This window comes from Danio aesculapii, chromosome 24, assembly GCF_903798145.1.
Source record: "Danio aesculapii chromosome 24, fDanAes4.1, whole genome shotgun sequence".
In the NCBI taxonomy this organism is placed as follows: Eukaryota; Metazoa; Chordata; class Actinopteri; order Cypriniformes; family Danionidae; genus Danio; species Danio aesculapii.
The window spans coordinates 13,372,135-13,392,339 of record NC_079458.1 but is presented as its reverse complement, the minus strand read 5'-3'; the positions used below and the strand labels follow the sequence as shown (position 1 = coordinate 13,392,339).

At 32.8% G+C, this 20,205-nt stretch overlaps 1 protein-coding gene across 2 annotated transcripts in view; it reads right to left on the bottom strand.

Annotated features, from left to right (window-relative positions):
• The window catches only part of prkag2a (protein kinase, AMP-activated, gamma 2 non-catalytic subunit a), a 124,914-nt gene that overhangs the window by 92,741 nt on the left and 11,968 nt on the right, over positions 1 to 20,205 (bottom strand). For both annotated transcript variants that reach the window (XR_008835975.1, XM_056450918.1), the window contains exons 2-3: positions 17,855 to 17,926; positions 11,034 to 11,298 (exon numbers count right to left, since the gene is read on the bottom strand). Coding sequence is in view for 1 of the 2 variants with exons in the window: in XM_056450918.1 (XP_056306893.1) it covers positions 11,034 to 11,298; positions 17,855 to 17,926 (337 nt within the window). In the remaining variant the exon portion in view is untranslated. The remainder of the gene's footprint in view (positions 1 to 11,033; positions 11,299 to 17,854; positions 17,927 to 20,205) is intronic.

Genomic DNA, 20,205 nt, shown 5'->3' with positions numbered 1-20,205 from the left:
AAGTTTAACAGGAGGGCTAATAGTTCTGACTTTAACCGTATGTTTAGATGGTTTCTGGACAATAAAATCTGTAAATTTATATTCTTTTAGTGGCTTTTAGTTTGCATATTATATGACAGATATATATATATACTGTAGCTTTGTTTACCAAACAGGAGGTTGCGACTGAATTTGCTCAATTATTAACATAAAATATTCATTCATTCATTTTCTTTTCATCTTAGTCCCTTTATTAATCTGGGTTGCCACAGTGAAATGAACCACCTAATGAAATTACCTAAGGAAGGTACCACCTAAGGAATGAATACACATTAAATTAAAAGGTTTTTTATTTACATTTAGCAATGGTAATTAATACATTTTTCAGCTCTTTTACTCTCAAAATCATTTGCTGAATCTGCAGCTATATATATATATATATATATATATATATATATATATATATATATATATATATATATATATATATACAAGGTGAAAATTTTACTTTAGTTTGGTTATGCATGCTTCAGTGAATCAAATTTATGAAAGTATTTAAATTACATCTCATTTATTAATAAAATGTATCTGCTTTTAGTGTTTTGAGGGAGTATTTTGTGAGTATTTTAGAGGTCACTGTCGGTCAAACTATACAAATTGTCAATTTTTTCTTTTTTTAGGCTACATGCAGATAAAAACACCTATTTTACAAAAAGCATGTTTTAAGATGTGCTTTGGTGCTCTAGAACTGCCAGTTTCAGACTGTTGAATCATATTTTTCCTACCATTGATTGGCACGATTACGCATTCCCAATGGCATGAACTGTAATGGGGGGTTAAATGTATATTTATATTATACATTTTTTGTTATTCATATTTAAGATATAAACCAGAGAAAGCTAAGCTATTCCTTACAGGACTGACCACCATACATCTTGTTTTGATGTCCTTCAGGGAGGATCAAGCATTAATTAGGGGGGTCAATCCCCCCTACATATTGTGTATATATATATATATATATATATATATATATATATATATATATATATATATATATATATATATATATATATATATATATATATATATATATATATATATATATATACACAAAATTCTGTGCAAAAATAGCACATAAAGTCTACAGATTCTGTCTGGCACTGCTTAGCCTACATAGAAAACCAAAGCACGAATTTCACATGCACTGCCTCGTTTTACCCATAGATGGTGGTAAAGGAAGAAAAACGCCTTGTTTGGTCATTTATCAGGAGTGAGACACACTCATCATCATCACCGGCACCTGTCGGAGCTCTGCGCGCTGTTTGTTTAGTCGCTGCCCAGAAACAGAGCCCCAAACTCGGTCAACAGCTCGAGCTCCAGCCGTGAAGAGGGTGAGGATAGAAGAGCCACAGACACGCTTTAACCCCGATGATACCGGTTATTCTCCTGCTCTTACTGTCCTCTTTCTGTCACACAGCGAGGTTTAATACTGACACTGAGCCCATCCAATGCAGAAATATACAATTCAAAACTGATTCAAACAGGCTACTTTTATATATGCTACAGTGAAGGGAACATACCACACAGAATATACAGTAGTCAACATTTGAAGTGGATCAAAAAGTTTTCCAAAATTGCCAACAATGGACGTTAAAACGTTTAGAACAACTTTCATAAAATGTTTTAAAAGGCATTTCAAATGTTGACTATACTATAAATATTCTGCTCCAAAACAGAATGTAGATTTCCTCAACGAGCAAAAGCAATAATTTTTTGTTTACTCTGTCTCCATCTAATGGTCGCACTGGGACATAACATGAAAGATACTAATCTGGTATTATAACAATTTATATTTTGCTAAATTAATGAAATTTAATGTGTTTATTGTTATTATTATTATTATTGTTATTATTATTATTATTATTATTATTAATATGTATTTCCCAAGTTTCCCCATCTGTTGTCAACAAAATATATTTTAGAATAAAAAATAGAAAATCTGGTGACAAAATCAAAATAAGTATTAATATTGTCATTTTCTGTTGTTATGTAAAATTATTATTATTATTATTATTATTATTATTATTATTATTATTATTATTATTATTATTATTATTATTACATCTACATTCTGATAATGTGTAATCGTTAACTTAAAATGTAAAATATATTAAAATGGAGATCATACGTTTTCTTTTCGGCTTAATCCCTTTAATAATCAGGGGTCACCACAGTGGAATGAACCACCAACTTATCCAGCATATGTTTTACTCAGCGCATGCCCTTCCAGCTGCAGCCCATCACTGGGAAACATCCACACACTCTTGCATTCACACACATACACTATGGACAATTTAGTTTACTCAATTCACCTTCACACTTTAAACTCCACACAGAAACGCCAATTAACCCAGCCAAGGCTCGAACCAGCGACATTCTTGCTGTGAGGCGACAGCGCTACCCACTGCGCCACCCTATAAATGATCATGTTAATTGTAATTATGAATTTCTTTATACAGTTTAGTTTATTCTAATGATATTTTTAGTAACTTATTGTTCATAATTTGATTTTAAAAATACTACGTCACTGCTAATACTACTACAAAACTGCTGCTAATACTACTACGAATAATAATACTAAATAAATAAATAAATACATAAATGGCTGATGCAAATTTAGCTTCGCCATCAAATAAATAAATGTTTACATTTATAAATATATTGAAATAGAAGAAAATAATTAACAATAACATTAATAAAATAAAAATAACAAATAATTTACAATATTTTTCTTTCTAATCTATATATTATCACAAAAATAAAACATTGATAAATGAAAAAAACAATTACAACTCCATTGACCCAAACTATATAATATAATATAATATAATATAATATAATATAATATAATATAATATAACATAACATAACATAACATAACATAACATAATATAATATAATATAATATAATATAATATAATATAATGTTTAATATAATATAATATAATATAATATAACATAACATAATATAATATAATACAATACAATACAATATAATATAATATAATATAATATAATATAATATAATATAATACAATACAATACAATATAATATAATATAATGTTTAATATAATATAATATAATATAACATAACATAATATAATATAATACAATACAATATAATATAATATAATATAATACAATACAATATAATATAATATAATATAATATAATATAATATAATATAATATAATATAATATAATATAATGTATAATAATACAATATAATATAATATAATATAATATAATATAATATAATATAATATAATATAATATAATATAATACAAATACGTAAAATCCATACAGATTATTGTTACTTTAGTTCTAAGTCTGCATGTTGTTTATAACCGTTTATAACTGATAACTAAACCATTTAATGGCTGCAATATTTGTTTTGTCCAGTAGGTGGCGATCAAGTCGAGCGTCAGTGTTTCTGAGGATGACACAGCATCGTTTATTTGTTTATTGTTGTGGGTTTTTTTTAATAGACACACAGACCCCTTCATCTCCATCCTAAGGAGATATGAGGACGTCTCAGAGGTGTGGATTAATTTCAGACAATGTCATTTATATAAAAAGCTTCCCACAAATTGAATAATGGGTTTTCAGCATGTGACTGTCTCTGTGTGCGGCTCAATTGTCAGAGATAACAGGACTTTCAGTTTCTCAGAGTGTCATGTCCAGAATGACAAACACCATTAACAAAACACCTATCCCAGACAACAGCAGGAAAACACATATAAAGAAAAACACAGCACAGTAAGCAGTGGATGTGTGTGTTTGAAGTGTGCTTTTGTATTCAGATGCAGCAGAAGCACTCGGCAGATAAAAAAGCTCTTTATGTAGATCAATATAATCAAGCAGCAGAGCCGGCTTTTTTTCTCAGTACTGTTTTAATACCCTGCCTCAATGTGTTTTAAATCCAGACGGAGGAATCCAGCACTGCTGCTGCACGTCACGACTCAACAATAAATCAATACCGTGTTGTTTTCAGCTCACAGGAGAGTCTGCCAGACACTGCAAACTAATGGACTGTCAGAGAAACACAGTAGTGATGTTATATAAGTGTGTGTGTGAGCGAATATTCACTACTGTGTATTGAAGATGCGCTTCATCTCTATACGCACACACACTCACACTCGCCCACACACTGCAAAATACACATTTGCTCCACATTTTGTTTCCGCCAAATTAACAGCAGAACTTTTTAGTTGATTTCGCTTAATATTAAAGGGTAATTTATAAAACTAAGAACAGATTTTATTGGAAGATATGTAAATGTATGCATATCTAAATTTAGACATTTAGAATATTACATTTTAAATCATTTTAATGCTATACATTTTGTTATGAATTCATTCATTCATTTTCTTTTCAGCTTAGTCCCTTTATTAATCTGGGGTCGCCACAGCGGAATGAACCGCCAACTTATCCAGGATATGTTTTACGCAGCGGATGCCCTTCCAGCTGCAACCCATCTCTGGGAAACACCCATACACACTCATTCACACACATACACTACGGACAATTTAGCTTACCCAATTCACCTGTACAACATGTTTTTGGACTTGTGGGGGAAGCCGGAGCACCCGGAGGAAACCCACGCAAACATGGGGAGAACATGCAAACTCCACACAGAAATGCCAACTGACCCAGCCAGGGCTCAAACCAGCGACCTTCTTGCTGCGAGGCTTTGTTATGAATGTTATATGAAAAATGTACATTATTATATGACATTTTAAATCATTTGGATTCTATGAATCTAATGTTTTTTACATATCATGATTTTACTGCCATGAATTTTATTATAAATGTTATATAATAATTTTTTCATCATTATATTTTGAATAATTGTAATGTGATGAATTTAATGTTTTATTTAATTTAATACATTTTAATGCTACATTTTGTTATGAATGTTACATAATAATTTTTACCATTATTATATGATATTTATAAATTATTTTAATGTGATGAATTTAATGTTTTTTTAATTTAATGAATTTTATTGCTATAAATTTTGTTATGAATGTTATATAAAATTTTGATCTATTCATTCATTTTCTTTTCAGCTCAGTCCCTTTATTAATCCGGCTCGCCACAGCAGAATGAACCGCCAACTTATCCAGCATATGTTTTACGCAGCGGATGACATTCCAGCTGTAACCCATCACTGGGAAACATCCATATACACTCATTCACCATGGGCAATTTAGCCTTCCCAATTCACCTGTATGTCTTTGGACTGTGGGGGAAACCGGAGCACCCCGCGAACGCAGGGAGAACATGCAAACTCCACACAGAAACGCCAACTGACCCAGCTGAGGCTCGAACCAGCGACCTTCTTGCTGTGAGGCGACAGCACTACCTACTGCGCCTATTTTGTGCCTATTTTGATCTATTATTATATGATATTTTAAATAATTGTAATGCTATGAATTTAATTTAGTGTAATAGAATGAATTTTAATTTAGCATGAACGTTATAATAATTTTTTCCATTATTATATGACATTAAATCATTTGGATTCTATGAATTTAATGTTTTTTAATGAATTTTAATGCTACAATATTCTAAATTCTTTTTTGAACCTATATCTTTATTAAATCATTTTAGATATAATGTGTACTCATACACTTGAAAAAAAATGTATATGTTATTTATGTTGTATTGTTTTACTTTCTTTCCCAAAATTGAACCCATGACCTCCGGCCTACTTTCAAGACTACAGTTTGGCCAGTTACTCCTTCAAACTCAAGCAAACACTTACAATCACTTTTAAATCATCTAATTACAGGTCACTTCATTCTCATACGTCTCACTTCACATACGTCTTCCAGGACAGCCTTTCATTTGCTAATTACTGATTACGCTTCAGTTTGTGGGAATGCAGGAGATTTTAGCTGATTTAGTCTCTCCTTGTTAAACAGAAAGCCAAAGACAAGAGTAAAATGCAGCGTCTAAATAAAATAACAGTCATTTGAACTGTTGTCTTCACATGGACGCTCGCAGCTAAATTGTCTACACTACAATTCAATAACATGCCATTTTAACCACAACCAGCTGAGTAAATACTGTCAGGATCCCAGAAAACACAAAGTCATTAGTCACCATCGATAACACTTATTTTTGCGTCTTTCTAACACATCATTTAATGCAATATGTCAAATATGTTTAATACTCTAAAATACTAAACTAAGATATACAAATCAAAATGAATTTAAATAATATTAATTGATGAAAAAATTTTTTTTAACTTTTAAAAACTTTAAAAATTATGAATGTTTTTAAAATGAAATATCTGTTCATTTTAAAAATAATAAAATTTTTATAAATTATATCAAATAATAAAAATGTATTTAATAATATCATAATAAGCTATTCAATAAATATTTACTGTCTCAAATAAATTCGGAATAACAATGTAAAGAATGTTTATTTTCAACAACAATACCATTAAAATAAATTATAATTAATAATAAAAATATATGATAAAATTATCACAATATGAGATGTAATATATATATATATATATATATATATATATATATATATATATATATATATATATATATATATATATATATATATATATATATATATATATATACTCAAACTAGTCTCAAATAAATTCAAAATAAAATATAAAAAATAGATATATTTATTTAAATTAAACAAAACAATACAATTAAAATAAATTATATTAAATAATAAAAATATATATAATATAATATAATAACAAATTATAATCACAAAATAATATAATCACAAAATGTGACTTAACTTTAAACCCAGGCCACTCTCAAATAAATTCTGAATAAAAATGTAAAAAGAAATATCTATTTAATTTCAACAAAACAATATCATTGAAATAAAATAAATTATATTAAATAATAAAAATATATGTAATAAAATATTCACGATATGTTATTTAATAATTTTAAACTCAAACTAGTCTCAAATAAGTTCAGAATAAAAATGTAAAAAAAAATTATTTAATAAAAAAAAACATTACCATTAAAATAAAAAAATATGAAATAATAAAAATAAATTTAATAATCACAATTTGCAATTTTATAATTATAAACTCAAACTAGTCTCAAATAAATGTAAAATTATATATATACATATGTATATGTATATATACATTATATATATATATATAAATATATATATATGAAATTATATATATATAATATATATGAAATTATATATATATAATTTCAACAAAACAATACAATTAAAATTCAAATAAATTATATTAAATAATAAAAATAATACCACAAAATGTGATTTAATAACTATAAACCCAGACCACTCTCAAATAAATTCAGAATAAAAATGTAAAATATATATATAATTATTTAATTTCAACCAAAAAATACCATTAAAATAAATAAATTATATTAATAATAAATATATTTAATAATTTAAGCACAGTTTGCAATTTAATAATAATAATAATTTAATATTAAATTATTAAACTAGTCTCAAATAAGTTCAGAATAAAACAATGTAAAAAATAATTATTTAATTTCAACAAAACAAAATACAAAATAAAATAAAAATAAAATAAAAATAAACAAAATTCAAAATTACATTAAATTATTTTAAAAAAATGTAATAATATAATCACAATATGCAATTTAATAAATATTTACTCAAACTAGCCTCAAATAAATTGAGAATAAAAGTGTTGTGAAAAGAAATATCTATTTTATTTCAACAAAACAATACCATTAAAATAACATTAATTGTGCTAAATTATATATTTAATAACATAATATAAAATATAATTGATTACCAAAATCTGCTTTATTGTCAATTCAACCACATGCACAGGACATAGAGAATCAAAACTGTGTTCCTCTCAGACCCTAAGTGCTTAACAGATAATATTATAAATACAATTACACATATAATCTAAAACATATAGGTAAAACTAAAAATATGCAATAGAATTACAATTAAGGGCACATGGCAAGAAGTGCAAACCAGAGTTGTGCAGATGCAAACAGTATATAGTGCAAAAAGCTTGTAAGTATAATTAAGTGACGGTGTCCTGATAACATACAGGGAGGTAGTATGATGTAACTAACGGTCCAAAGTGACTGATACGTTATAAAATATAAACAAAAACAAATTTAATAACAATATATTTTTAATAATATTAAATAAATATAAACTCAAAATAGCCATAAAAATACCATAAAAACAACAGCTGTCTCTTGGATCTGATCATGAAATCCGACTCACGTGGATGACATATGCAACAGCTGAATTCATTATGGGGGTCTTATGCATTAAGAAACACCCACACCTCCATTAAATCAGCAGCGAGCTCAATTATCACAATCATCACACACACCGCAGGCTGAGCTGTGAAAGCTTTCACCAAACGCTGACTCACTGCACACTCATGTGATAATGGCATTCACAATGGCTCTCTCAAATGTGCAATAAATGCTTGTCCAATTTTTATTGCATATTTTAGTTAATATGAATGATGTATCTTGTTTAAAGCATTGCTTAAAACAATTTTTTTAGTATTGCGTTTTTTGTGTCTCGTTAATATTTTACTACAGTAAAAGATGCACACCATTACATCAAAAAACAGTAAAACAGTATTAGTCTGAATTTGTAATATATTTATTTATATTTATCAAAATACATTTATTTTTATATTTTTTTCCTTTTTTGTTTTTTAGAAAAACCTGAATCTAGCCTTCATGGAGTTTTGTGCATTGTGCGTCAATGTTACACATTTCCATAGAGGGCAAAAATGCAAATTACAAAATGAAGTAATCATCAAAGTATCGTATTTGAATATTTTTTTACTCTTTCACTGACAGATTTTCTTAAAAGTTTCCGTCCTGAGGATAAAAACTCCAAAAATTCATTCATTTTATAGATTTTAATTCTTTAAAATCCTGTTCTTTTATTGACTTTTATTTTATATTAGTTTCCATATGCAAGAGGCTACATCAACGCAATCTCACGGCAATTTGTAACTTTTTGATTTAGTGGCTATTTAGTTCGTATGAATTCGTATGATCTAATTCATACAATTTAGTATGATTTGCTCCTCACCCAATGACGGTTGGGTTTAGGGGTGGAGTTTGGTGCCACGCCTCCTTTTTACGACTGAACTTGTATGAATTAACCACTAAACTGACAAAACGTAAAATACTTATGTTTTCTCGTGAGATCAGACTGACTACACAGATTTGGTTTGGATCAATCAAAGATCAGAAACCATATTAGTTTTGATGCATTATTATTTGTAGCTCCAGTCGCTGCCGGAGCAACTGAGGCACAAGCTGAAAAGGCTCCGCGCTTATCTGGGTGCGGGGGGAGCAGCAGCTCATTTGCATTTAAAGAAACACATAAAACACCCAAAAAGAGTCATTTACAGCATGGTATGATAAATGATCAATGAAGTAGTGATGAATCCAAACTGCTTCATGAAGCTTTAAAACCTTTACGAATCTTTAGTTTGGAATCAGTGTTGTCAGAGCATGTTAAAATTGGCAAAATCTTCGTTACGTCATTAATGTTTCAAAAATGTAATAGTTTTCTGCTTGGAGGTGATCTGTGTAATAACATAAAGACCAGAATTATGCAGCTTCATTCAGTTCATATAGTTTTTACCTGATCTTGGACCAGTTTAACGAGTTTATAGATGTTTTAATGAGACATTTGTAAAATAAAAGTAAGACTTATAGTTATTAGTCTCTTATTGGCCTGTTTACCAGAGCCCACCACATAACAAACAATATATAAGCCTGAAAAACGTATTTTAAAAAAGCATATTATGAAGACACTTAATATTTAAGGATATTATACGATAAGCTACAGATTAGTGCATTTATTGGGAATATTTTCAATTTACACTACCTGACAAAAGTCTTGTTGCCTATCTTGTCGCCTAAGTTTTAGGAACAACAAATAATAACTTGACTTCTAGTTGATCATTTGGTATCAGATGTGGCTTATATGAAAGGCAAAGGCCTCTAGATTACACTTATTTTACCACAATAAAATATGATCATGATTTTTAATTATTTAATTATGACAGTAAGGGTCACTTAAATAATGTACAGTATAGAAAATAAAGTCATAGTGCGGTGGAAAACGAATTAATATTGTGTTTGACTCCCATGAGCTTGGAGGACTACATTCATACATCTCTGCAATGCCTCAAATAACTTATTAATAAAGTCATCTGGAATGGCAAAGCATTCTTGCAGGACTCCCAGAGTTCATCAAGATTCTTTGGATTCATCTTCAACGCCTCCTCCTTCATTTTACCCCAGACATGCTCAATAATGTTCATGTCTGGTGACTGAGCTGGCCAATCCTGCAGCACTTTGACCTTCTTTGCTTTCAGGAGCTTTGATGTGCAGGCTGAAGTATGAGAAGGAGCGCTTTCCTGCTGAAGAATTTGCCCTCTCCTGTGGTTTGTAATGTAATGGGCAGCACAAATGTCTTGATACCTCAGGCTGTTAATGTTGCCACCCACTCTGTAGATTTCTTGCACGCCCCCATACTGAATGTAACCCCAAACCATGATTTTCCCTTGACCAAATTTGACTGATTTCTGTGAGAATCTTGGGTCCATGCGGTTTCCAATGAGTCTTCTGCAGTATTTGTAATGATTGGGATGCAATTCAAAAGATGATTCTTCAGAAAAATCTACCTTCTGCCATTTTTCCAAATGATCAACTAGAACTTTTGTCAGGTAGTGGTCAAAACATTTTTGAAAAAGTAAATTCTAATGCATGTTTTGTTGCATTTTAATGATTTTGACCACCAGGTGTCTCATGGTGTTTTAAATGGTTCAAAGTAATTGGTTCAGTTATTTTGAAGCTTTGAAAATCTACTGTAAAGTAATTTAAGACACATTCTTGGTTATATTAGAACTTTTAAAAAGCTGCCTTTAGATAAAGGCGAACAACACACTTTATAAGAAGAACAACACACGTTTCTTACCTTTCTTGGTCCTGGAGAAGAGTTTGATGCTGACTGGAGATGTGGAGGGATTAGTGGAGTCTTTGGAGGATGAGCGGAAGATCCCAGTGAAGCTGCGGCGCCGTGAACACTTGGGGGAGGACTCGTGGTTGGAGAAGATGGGTTTGGGAGATCCTGGGCTGATTCTAGTCCGGGCTGGAGCAGACATGGGGCTGGAGGGGCGACTAAATGGACCCCTGCTGAAGAAGGTTTTGGTCGGGCTGGCTGATCGACAGCTAAGATCCCCCTGGACAGGAACAATTGCCATCATGGAGTTTTATATTTCTTGAAGGAAAAGTATTAGAAAGTCATGCAGAATTGTATGCATTTTTGGTCAGCGTTATAACTTAATAATTTTGGTATTGATAATAATTTTGAGAATGTGCGTTGGTCCACGCCAACTTCATGTCTGGCATATGTGTATTTCTTGTGTGTGTTTGTTTTATTTCCATTGGCGACTCCTAGAGGCAATTGGGTTAAATTGGACACTACAAAGTCTCTTTGAGCCGTGCAATGCCAGCTGTATGGGACGGGATCATCCGCATGTCTAGCAGGTATATATGGTTTCCATACCATGCTGCTAAACTGCGAGAAAGTTAGTTTGACATTCATTAGACTTTCGATTTCAAACCAATTAAATTCTTTACTCCTGTTATAGTTTGAGCCAAAAATAGGTCAGATAGGCATAAATATATGCCCTAATGTTGGACAAGGCTTAATTTCTTGATTAAAAAAAAAATTAACCATACGAATGAATTAAACAATTCAACCATATGAAATTATACAATAAAACCAGTACCAAACTGTTCAGAAAAACATCCTGCTTATTGCATAAAACTCTGTTTTTGGAATTAGCACTTTATTTATTTTATAATATATTTAAAATACTTTTAATGTAAAAATTGTAAAAGTCAATTAAACTCCGTTTGAGATCAAATATTCAAATCAACTCTAAAATTGTGTATCGCCCACAACTGAGGCAACTCTCTCCTCAAAGAGTGTTAGTTAGCATCCCCTGTTCCCCCGCCTGTTCGGTCCACACTTTGACAGTGCGCCGCTGTTCTCCTCTTAACCTGCAGCTTTACATGGGACCATTTCTTTTTAATTCATTCACAGTGCGATGTTCAGACCCCACTGCGTTAACCGCGTCAGCTAAACTCTCCCACTCTATTTTTTAATTTTGTTATTAATTCTGGAGGACAAACTTGCAAATAACACAGTTTTTCTCCGGTCTACCTCCGATAGGAGCACCTCCAATTCACATTCTTTGAAGTTTCTCTTCTTGCTTGCTAGCTTTTGCCATTGCTTTTTTGTTTGGTTTTGCCAAAGTAGAGTCTTTACCATATTATCCGAGGGAGGAGGCAGGGAGGGGTTGTGCGCTCGTGCACGTGCGCTCAGTTTCACGTTAATTCAGATGTACAAATAGAATATGCGTGGGATTCAGCGTACGCAGTGTTTTAAACATCTGAACTGTTTACTGTGTACGCACATTTACAGCTCTGTCCGTATGCAGTGTTTTAGTATGAATTCAATGCAAGTTTTTGTACATGAGGCCCAGGATGTTTTATTTGTTCATGCCATAATGAGTTGGTAAAGAAACGCAACTAAAAAAAGCTGAATCAAATTTTGTCACTGATTATATTCCATACAACCCATTTTTTTCTAAACACACAAAGTACACACTTATGTACACTTTTTTACACTAGACTGGAAAAGGAAAGATCTGAAGCATGTGTATCTAATGTAGCATACTTTAATAAAAAGCTGTAGATATACGTTGGGCTTTGAGACATTACATCATGTGTTGAATTATTGTTTTTATGCATCCAAGGATAGTATCGGCATCATAAATTAAAGGCGTGCACTTGAAGACTAAGCATTTGGCAAGGTATGTGATATAACTTGACCACTGGCGCGTGTTTGAAGGACAGACATTGAGATATGCTGAATGAAGAGACGTCATAACATTGCAAATCCATTGTGAGTCCTTGATGTTTCCAGCGCTCATTCACATGGGAATTTCGCACAGCAAAACAGCCAGACAAAGCCACTGAAATCTGTTTAGACAGCCAAAAGAACAGATGGCCTTGTTGTGTCAAGAGGCTTTTGTTAAATCAGAGAGGCATAAATACCTCACTGTACTGTATACCTCAACACATGACGACTCTATCGCGCTCACAGAATACAACAGGATTTGTCACTGATGACTGCAAAGATAAAGAGAGAGTTTAGGTAAAATGGCACATCACCCGTTACTAATTCAGAGCGATCACAAAAAAGTATCAAAAAATTTTAAAGCATAAGAAAAAAACCCGTAAAAAATTAAAAATAAGGGGTGGCACGGTGGCTCAGTGGTTGTCACTGTCGCCTCACAGCAAGAAGGTCACTGGTTCAAGTCCCGGCTGAGTCAGTTAGTATTTCTGTGTTGAGTTTGCATGTTCTCGCCGTGTTTGTGTGGGTTTCCTCCGGGTGCTCCGGTTTCCCCCCACAGTCTAAACACATCCGCTATAGATGAATTGAATAAACTAAATTGGTCATAGTGTATGAGTGTGAATGAGTGTGTATGGATGTTTCCCAGAACTGGGTTGCAGCTGGAAGGGCATCTGCTGTGTAAAACATATGCTGGATAAGTTGGCGTTTGTATATTGTATATTTATTTGTATATGAATATCATAAAAGATGCATTTCCCTCTACTAATGCAGAGCTGTAATTGGCTAAAACTATCCAAAATATGTTTGGTGATTGAAATAAAAATATAAAAATCATAAAGCAGTATAAAACTAATAAAAAGCATTAAATATTACAAATTTAACAAAATAAAATGAAAATAAACAAATAAAAGCACGATTAATAGTGAAATCGGTTAATCGTTGCATCCCTAAGCAGAGCAGCAACTATTGGGGAGGAGGGGAATTCTCTGAGGGCATCTTCTGAGACTCAGATCATAAGATAAGTGAAACCGGCTGATGCAGCAATTTGCTACCTTTCAATTCATTCTACCCTTATTTTGGCTCCGATCCAGAATCCAAGCCAATCGGCAAAACGGTTGAACAATGCTAATGCTACTTCATTTGCACACAAATGATCATCCGCATATAGTGATTCTGCAGTGACCTTGCCTTAGGTAACTCAAACATCTGTTGAACAAGGAGAAATATTAGCTAACATCCTGAGTGCATTGGTAAAGCAATGAGGCAGATTGTTTCTGATCATAAAATTTACACTCCAAAGCCTTGGAAAAACATGAAAAGAGTCCTTCAGATTGAGTGACTCCGGCTCACCTTCAAAAGCTGAGGGAAAAGCAGAGCGCAAGGCCTGTAAGGTGATTTATCTCCTCTGTAGCCTTGCCTCGCTGGCCTCTACGGGTGATTGATCCTCAGATATGATCACTTCCCAGAATTGCTTGGGAATGTTTACTAAGCTATCGACTAAAGCGGATCTGAAGTTACTAATATTAGTTTATCTAATATTAGTATTTGGATTTTTGGCACCAAAATCTGACACAAAAGTAAAGTATTTGCACATGAAGAGTATTTGTAATGCCTCATTCAGACTAGCAGCGACTTAGATGCCTGTCGCTCTGCTGCAAACGCAGGTCTGGGTATACAGAGATCTGACAGAGGATCACGTGAGCTCTACTGGTGTTGCTATTGGCTGTCGCTCAAGAAAGTCGCTCTTCATTTGCATGAAGTTGAAGGATCCTCAACTTTGTCACGTCGCTCAACATGCCCATCTCGTCCCCAACGGTCACTGTCACTCACGTAGACAGAGGTCACCAGAAGTCGCTCACTCTCCCTTGAAATGAACGATTGCTTGTCGCTTTGCCGCAGCGAGTCGCTTGTAGTGTGAATAAGGCTTAAATACTGTAAAAGCTACACTTCATTTCTGATTGCTAAAATCAACATCAGCAAGCAAAGTTGCACAACCGTTTAAAAATGTTGTGTCAGTTTTATTTTATTTTATTAAGACTTTCTTTTTTTAGCAAGGAGATATTGAACTGGAGAAGACTGGCAGCACAAACTTCTATAAAATTTATAAATAGATAAAAATATAAATGTAAGTATATAAAAACTATATATATGTATGTAAAAAGTACATATATGTGTGTAAAAAGTGCTTGTTTTTAGGAAATTTACATATTTGAATAATTTTTGAAGAATCTTGTGGAGCTTAAGACTTAAGTAATGACTGCAAAGAATTTAGCTTAGTGATCACAGGCAGGGGTTGATATTAACACGCCCCAACCCGCCAAATGCGGGTAGATGGCGGGTAAGACAGCCGCTCCCACTAGCCACTTTGACTGGTTAAAATTATTTTTTAACTTGTAGTTTTCTTAAAAGCAGGGTTCGACAATAAGGATGGCCCAATATGCATGCAAATGCGATCCTAAAACCTTGAAGCAGCATGACTGACAAAAATCATTGTGTTCGCACGAGCAAAAGAAAGCAGGTGAATACCAAATGAGAGGATGATCACTCGCGCTAAAAGCTACGGCAGTCCAGAATCAGGGTGGCAGGCCAGATAGACCGTCAGTTTCCCGGTGCTCCCTATGGCCAGTCCGCCCCTGTCTGAAACCTTTTTAGCCCTTTTCCAGCACAGATTACTGTGCATATTTTAGATACATGACAATATTTTTAAAATGTCAATTATTTTGTTTTTTGCTAGTTTTTTTTAAGAAATGTTTTGTTAAATCAAAAGAATACAGCTATATTTTACTTGTTTTGACACAGTGCTGCCAATTTAGTTTATCCAATTTACCTATAGTCCATGTCTTTGGACTGTGGGAGAAACCAAAGGAAACCCACGCCAACACGGGGAGAACATGCAAACTCCACAAAGAAATGCTAACTGGCCCAGCCGGGACTGGAACCAGCGACCTTCTTGCTGTGAGGCAACAGTGCCAACCAGTGCTATATATATAACCCAGTCTTTAAGTAATATTTTCTTGTATTCGTCATTTGTGTTATGCTTATTTTCTTAGGGACAGAAAAGTGAATAGCATATTTTTACATATCTGTATAAGGGATTTTAACCCATACTGAGAATAATGTAAGTTGTGCCCTAAAGAAAATAACATATCAAACAAGTAGCAGTTCTGTTCGGAGGACATGAATCTGTCAAAGCATCTGATTATTTCTTTAATTTGGCTGAAGTGAAAACAGTTTTTACATGTTTTAATATGAAATTTCTAAGGTCGATATTATTAGCCCCTTAAGAAATTGTTTTTTCCCCAATTGGCTACAGAACAAACCACGGTAGTCCAAATTGCTTGCCTAATTAAGCTAGTTGAGCCTTTAAATTGTACTTTAAGCTGAATATTAGTATCTTAGCAAAATAACTAGTGTAATATTATGCACTGTCAACATCGCAAAGACAAAAGATATTTATTCGCATTTAGTTATTAAAACTATCAAAAAAGCTCCTTTATATTAAACAGCACTTAGGAAATACATAAAAAAGAATCATTAAAATTTCTCAGGGGGTATTTCCTAATGTTTCTCAATGTTGTTTTAAGTGCAATTACAATGTTGGTAATGCATGTATTCTGGGGCTGTGACATAATTAAGATATATTGGAAAGAAATCCACAAATTAATTCAGAAGATTATAGGTAAACCTTTCACCAGTTATTTCTCTTCTAAATTGTAAAGCTGGTCTACACCTTAGTCATGGACTAGAATTTGTGTTACACGTTTGTACTTATCTAGCAAGAAAATGTTTTCTTTTGTAGTGATCCACTCCTAACATTCCTTCGGTCAATGTAAAATTTAACATTAAACTAATTTCAAGAGGAGCATATGCTCACGATTAGACCGGGCTGGCCCACATTAGCTAATCACAATCCTCCAATCAAAGTCAATATGTATATATCGTCATTTCTTTTCTACAACTATCTTCATCTGGAAGAAACCCCCCTCCTCCCCTTCTTCCAACTTTATCCAGAATGGGTGGCACAGTGGCCCACTGTTGCCTCACAGCAAGAATGCCAACGGCATCGGTTGCTTGCTGGGCCATCGGGTATTTCTGTGCGGAGTTTGCATGTTCTCCCCGTGTCTGCATGGGTTTCCTCCGGGTTCCCCGGTTTCCTCCCACCGTCCAAATATGCTCTATATTAAAGACAAAATAAGCCTAAATCTTTTTTTCTAATGTCTTAACTTCAGGAAGTTCACCTTAGCCTCAACAGTGGTGGAGTTTTGAGAGCGACCTGAGCTCAATCTCTCCTCGCCCTGCAAAAGGGAGGAAGCCCTAGGCCCGAGGATCCCTTGAGCTCAGGGCTCTCTCCTGGGACAGCATGCCAAACAAGCTATGTATAAAATCATGAGCTAAGTGTGAATTCTTGAAATGTGGTTGAATCAAATTGCCATCTTTTTACCCTTAGAAAAACTGACTTATGACTTCCGTCAAGAAATATGATGATTTCTGGCATATGTGGAATCCTCTAAAGGAGTTTTTAAAGAATTTATATTAAAAGACAAACGTTTTTTTTCTTAATTTTACCCTTCACAATTCAAGATTGGATTACTAGCCGATGGACGATTGTATAATAGATGGCTATATTATTGTATATGATGACATGAGACATCTATACCACTGTTTGTCATAGGAAATCTTTAAATAAATGTTAAACAGGAGGGTTAATCATTTTGACTTCAACTGTTTATCAATATATCAATCAAACTCAATTTGCCACCCAGCTCTAAGTTGGCATCTTTTCATGTAGTGAATGGGTCTTAATACATTTCTCACAACGGGGATTTATTTCAAACCTGAACAAAATCTGTGCAGGCTTTAGGCTCAAATACCTTGCGTACGCCGTCCTTACTGGCATGTTCTGCATCTCCTTCCAGGAACGGCATGGCGAAGGAGCTCAAGTCCTGCGGAGAACAAACAAACATAAGGACTGAGCTCATTAAGCATTGCTTTCATGACTGCGGCAGCGGCACCTCTCATTTACTCCACACAGAAAATTCACCACTGCTGCTTAAGAATAAACAGCTCAAACGTTAAGCATAGCTCAAAAAATCACAAGCAATTATACAAATAACAGACTTAGAAGAACAAGTATACATGGTTTAGACAGTTTAACAGAAGCACATCACACATGACAGATGGACACACTGTGGGAGATCAGTCACACCTGAACAAAACCCAAATGCAGATTCAGAACAACTTACAAGAAATCCAAAACATCTCCGCTTTACTCCTCAAAAATCCAGACACTTTTAAAATCAGCATCAGTGACTAATATATTTCTGAATTCTGTAATTCTTTCAGATAACACATCATTACAAACACTCTAATGATCTCCATTACATGCAGTGACATCTGAAAACATCGACACAGCCTCTGTCATTTAAACCGGTTTGAAAAAAAAACATGATCTCATATTGCGTTTCAGACCTTGAGACTTTTTTTTTTTTGACTCTGCGAATGCATACAGTATGTCACCTGCAAAACACAGATTAAATCAGGTATCACTTCAAAAATGGACTCCTGGGGTTGAGCACTGGACAACAAAGATTTCCAAGAAGCTCTAGTGGGATGAGCAAGCATTTTGTTCTATGAAATAAGTAATTTTTAGCAGGCCAGTTGTTAGAATGAGAGTTAAAACAGGAATCACAGACTCAAAAACAAAATTAAGTAAGATGAATTAGTTTGTTTCTGAATATTTCGCAACCAGAATACCAATAAAACATTTTGCTAATATTTCCTAAACATTCAAAATGCCATTAAAACAGTAAGCTTTTTAAAATATGGAAATGTTACATTTCAATGTTGTTCTATCTACCCTAAGTAGTATGTTGCATCCTTAAAAAAAACGTCAGACAATCACAATCGCAGCCAACAAAAAGAACATTTACCTAACATTCCCACAAGATTTCTCATGTGAACATAAGAGAAAACACTCAAGAAAATGTGCAACTTCAGCCTTTTGCAAACATTTTGAGAATTAGATTTAATAATGTTTTATGAAATAAGAACTGGCAACAATTTTTGTGCTAATATTTTAATATTGATATTAAAAACCATGTTTTTTTGTTAACAGAACGCATTTAGAAATCTGATATATGGCAATATATGCAAATGACATATTTGGATTTCACGTGGATTAAATATATGTCATATTAGTCAAAATATTGCAAACTGGCTGTTTACATATCATTTTTAACTATTGTACTTCCAACATCCGGAGCTAGTGTTTCTTCCCGTACTGATAAACTTCCGGTGAACGATTAATGTGACTTTTTTTCATTTTATACGGTTCCTTTTACAGCATCGATGTTGTAATGTAATTATAACACAATCAGTTTAATAGACTTCAGCATTCATTTAGTTGTTCAAGCGTAAAACGAGACAAACAGCTGTTTACTCGCAAAAGCCCGTCAGAATCGGCAGGCTAGCGCAGAAACTCCAATGAATATACTGGGGTAAAATAAATATTCATATTTTAAAGACATGGATTTAAAGATTGCTGATTTTTAAAGAAAACAGACCTTAAACGAGGCTATTTTGTAACGGCATATAGTTCACCGGAAGCGCTTAACCCAGGTTACTGACAAATCAAAAGTCCTTTAGCATACTTCCGCATATACCCTATATATTTATATATTCACATATATATACACAAATGTACATATTTGTCATTTCATTGGTTGAAAAACATGAGTAACAGTCAAGTTTGCAGTATTTTGAAATATATGTTGCATATATATGACATATATTTTAAATTTAAATATGTGTGTTTAAAATTCAAACTGTCATATGTAATTTGCATATATTTCCATATATCAGATTTCTATATGTAAAGAACGCTTTTTTAGAACTTGGAAATAAAACTTTCAAAAATATTAGTTCTAATTCAAAGTTATAAAAACATTTAATTGCAGCTGGAATAATTCTAGAACACCGAAAAATAATTAGAGCACAAAACAATAATTAAAAACAACATTTGCACAGCCAAATTAAGAAACTAAACATAGTACAGATTTGCAAACTTACACACAGGTTCTTCAGGTCTTCATCCATTTTGTTGCTATATGCAAACATTGAGTATTACAACTACATCGACTCGTAACTAAACTTCAGCTGTACCCTAAGGCTTAAAATGCTCAGAATCTGTAAATGTGATGCAGTGGCATTTCAAACAACAGCG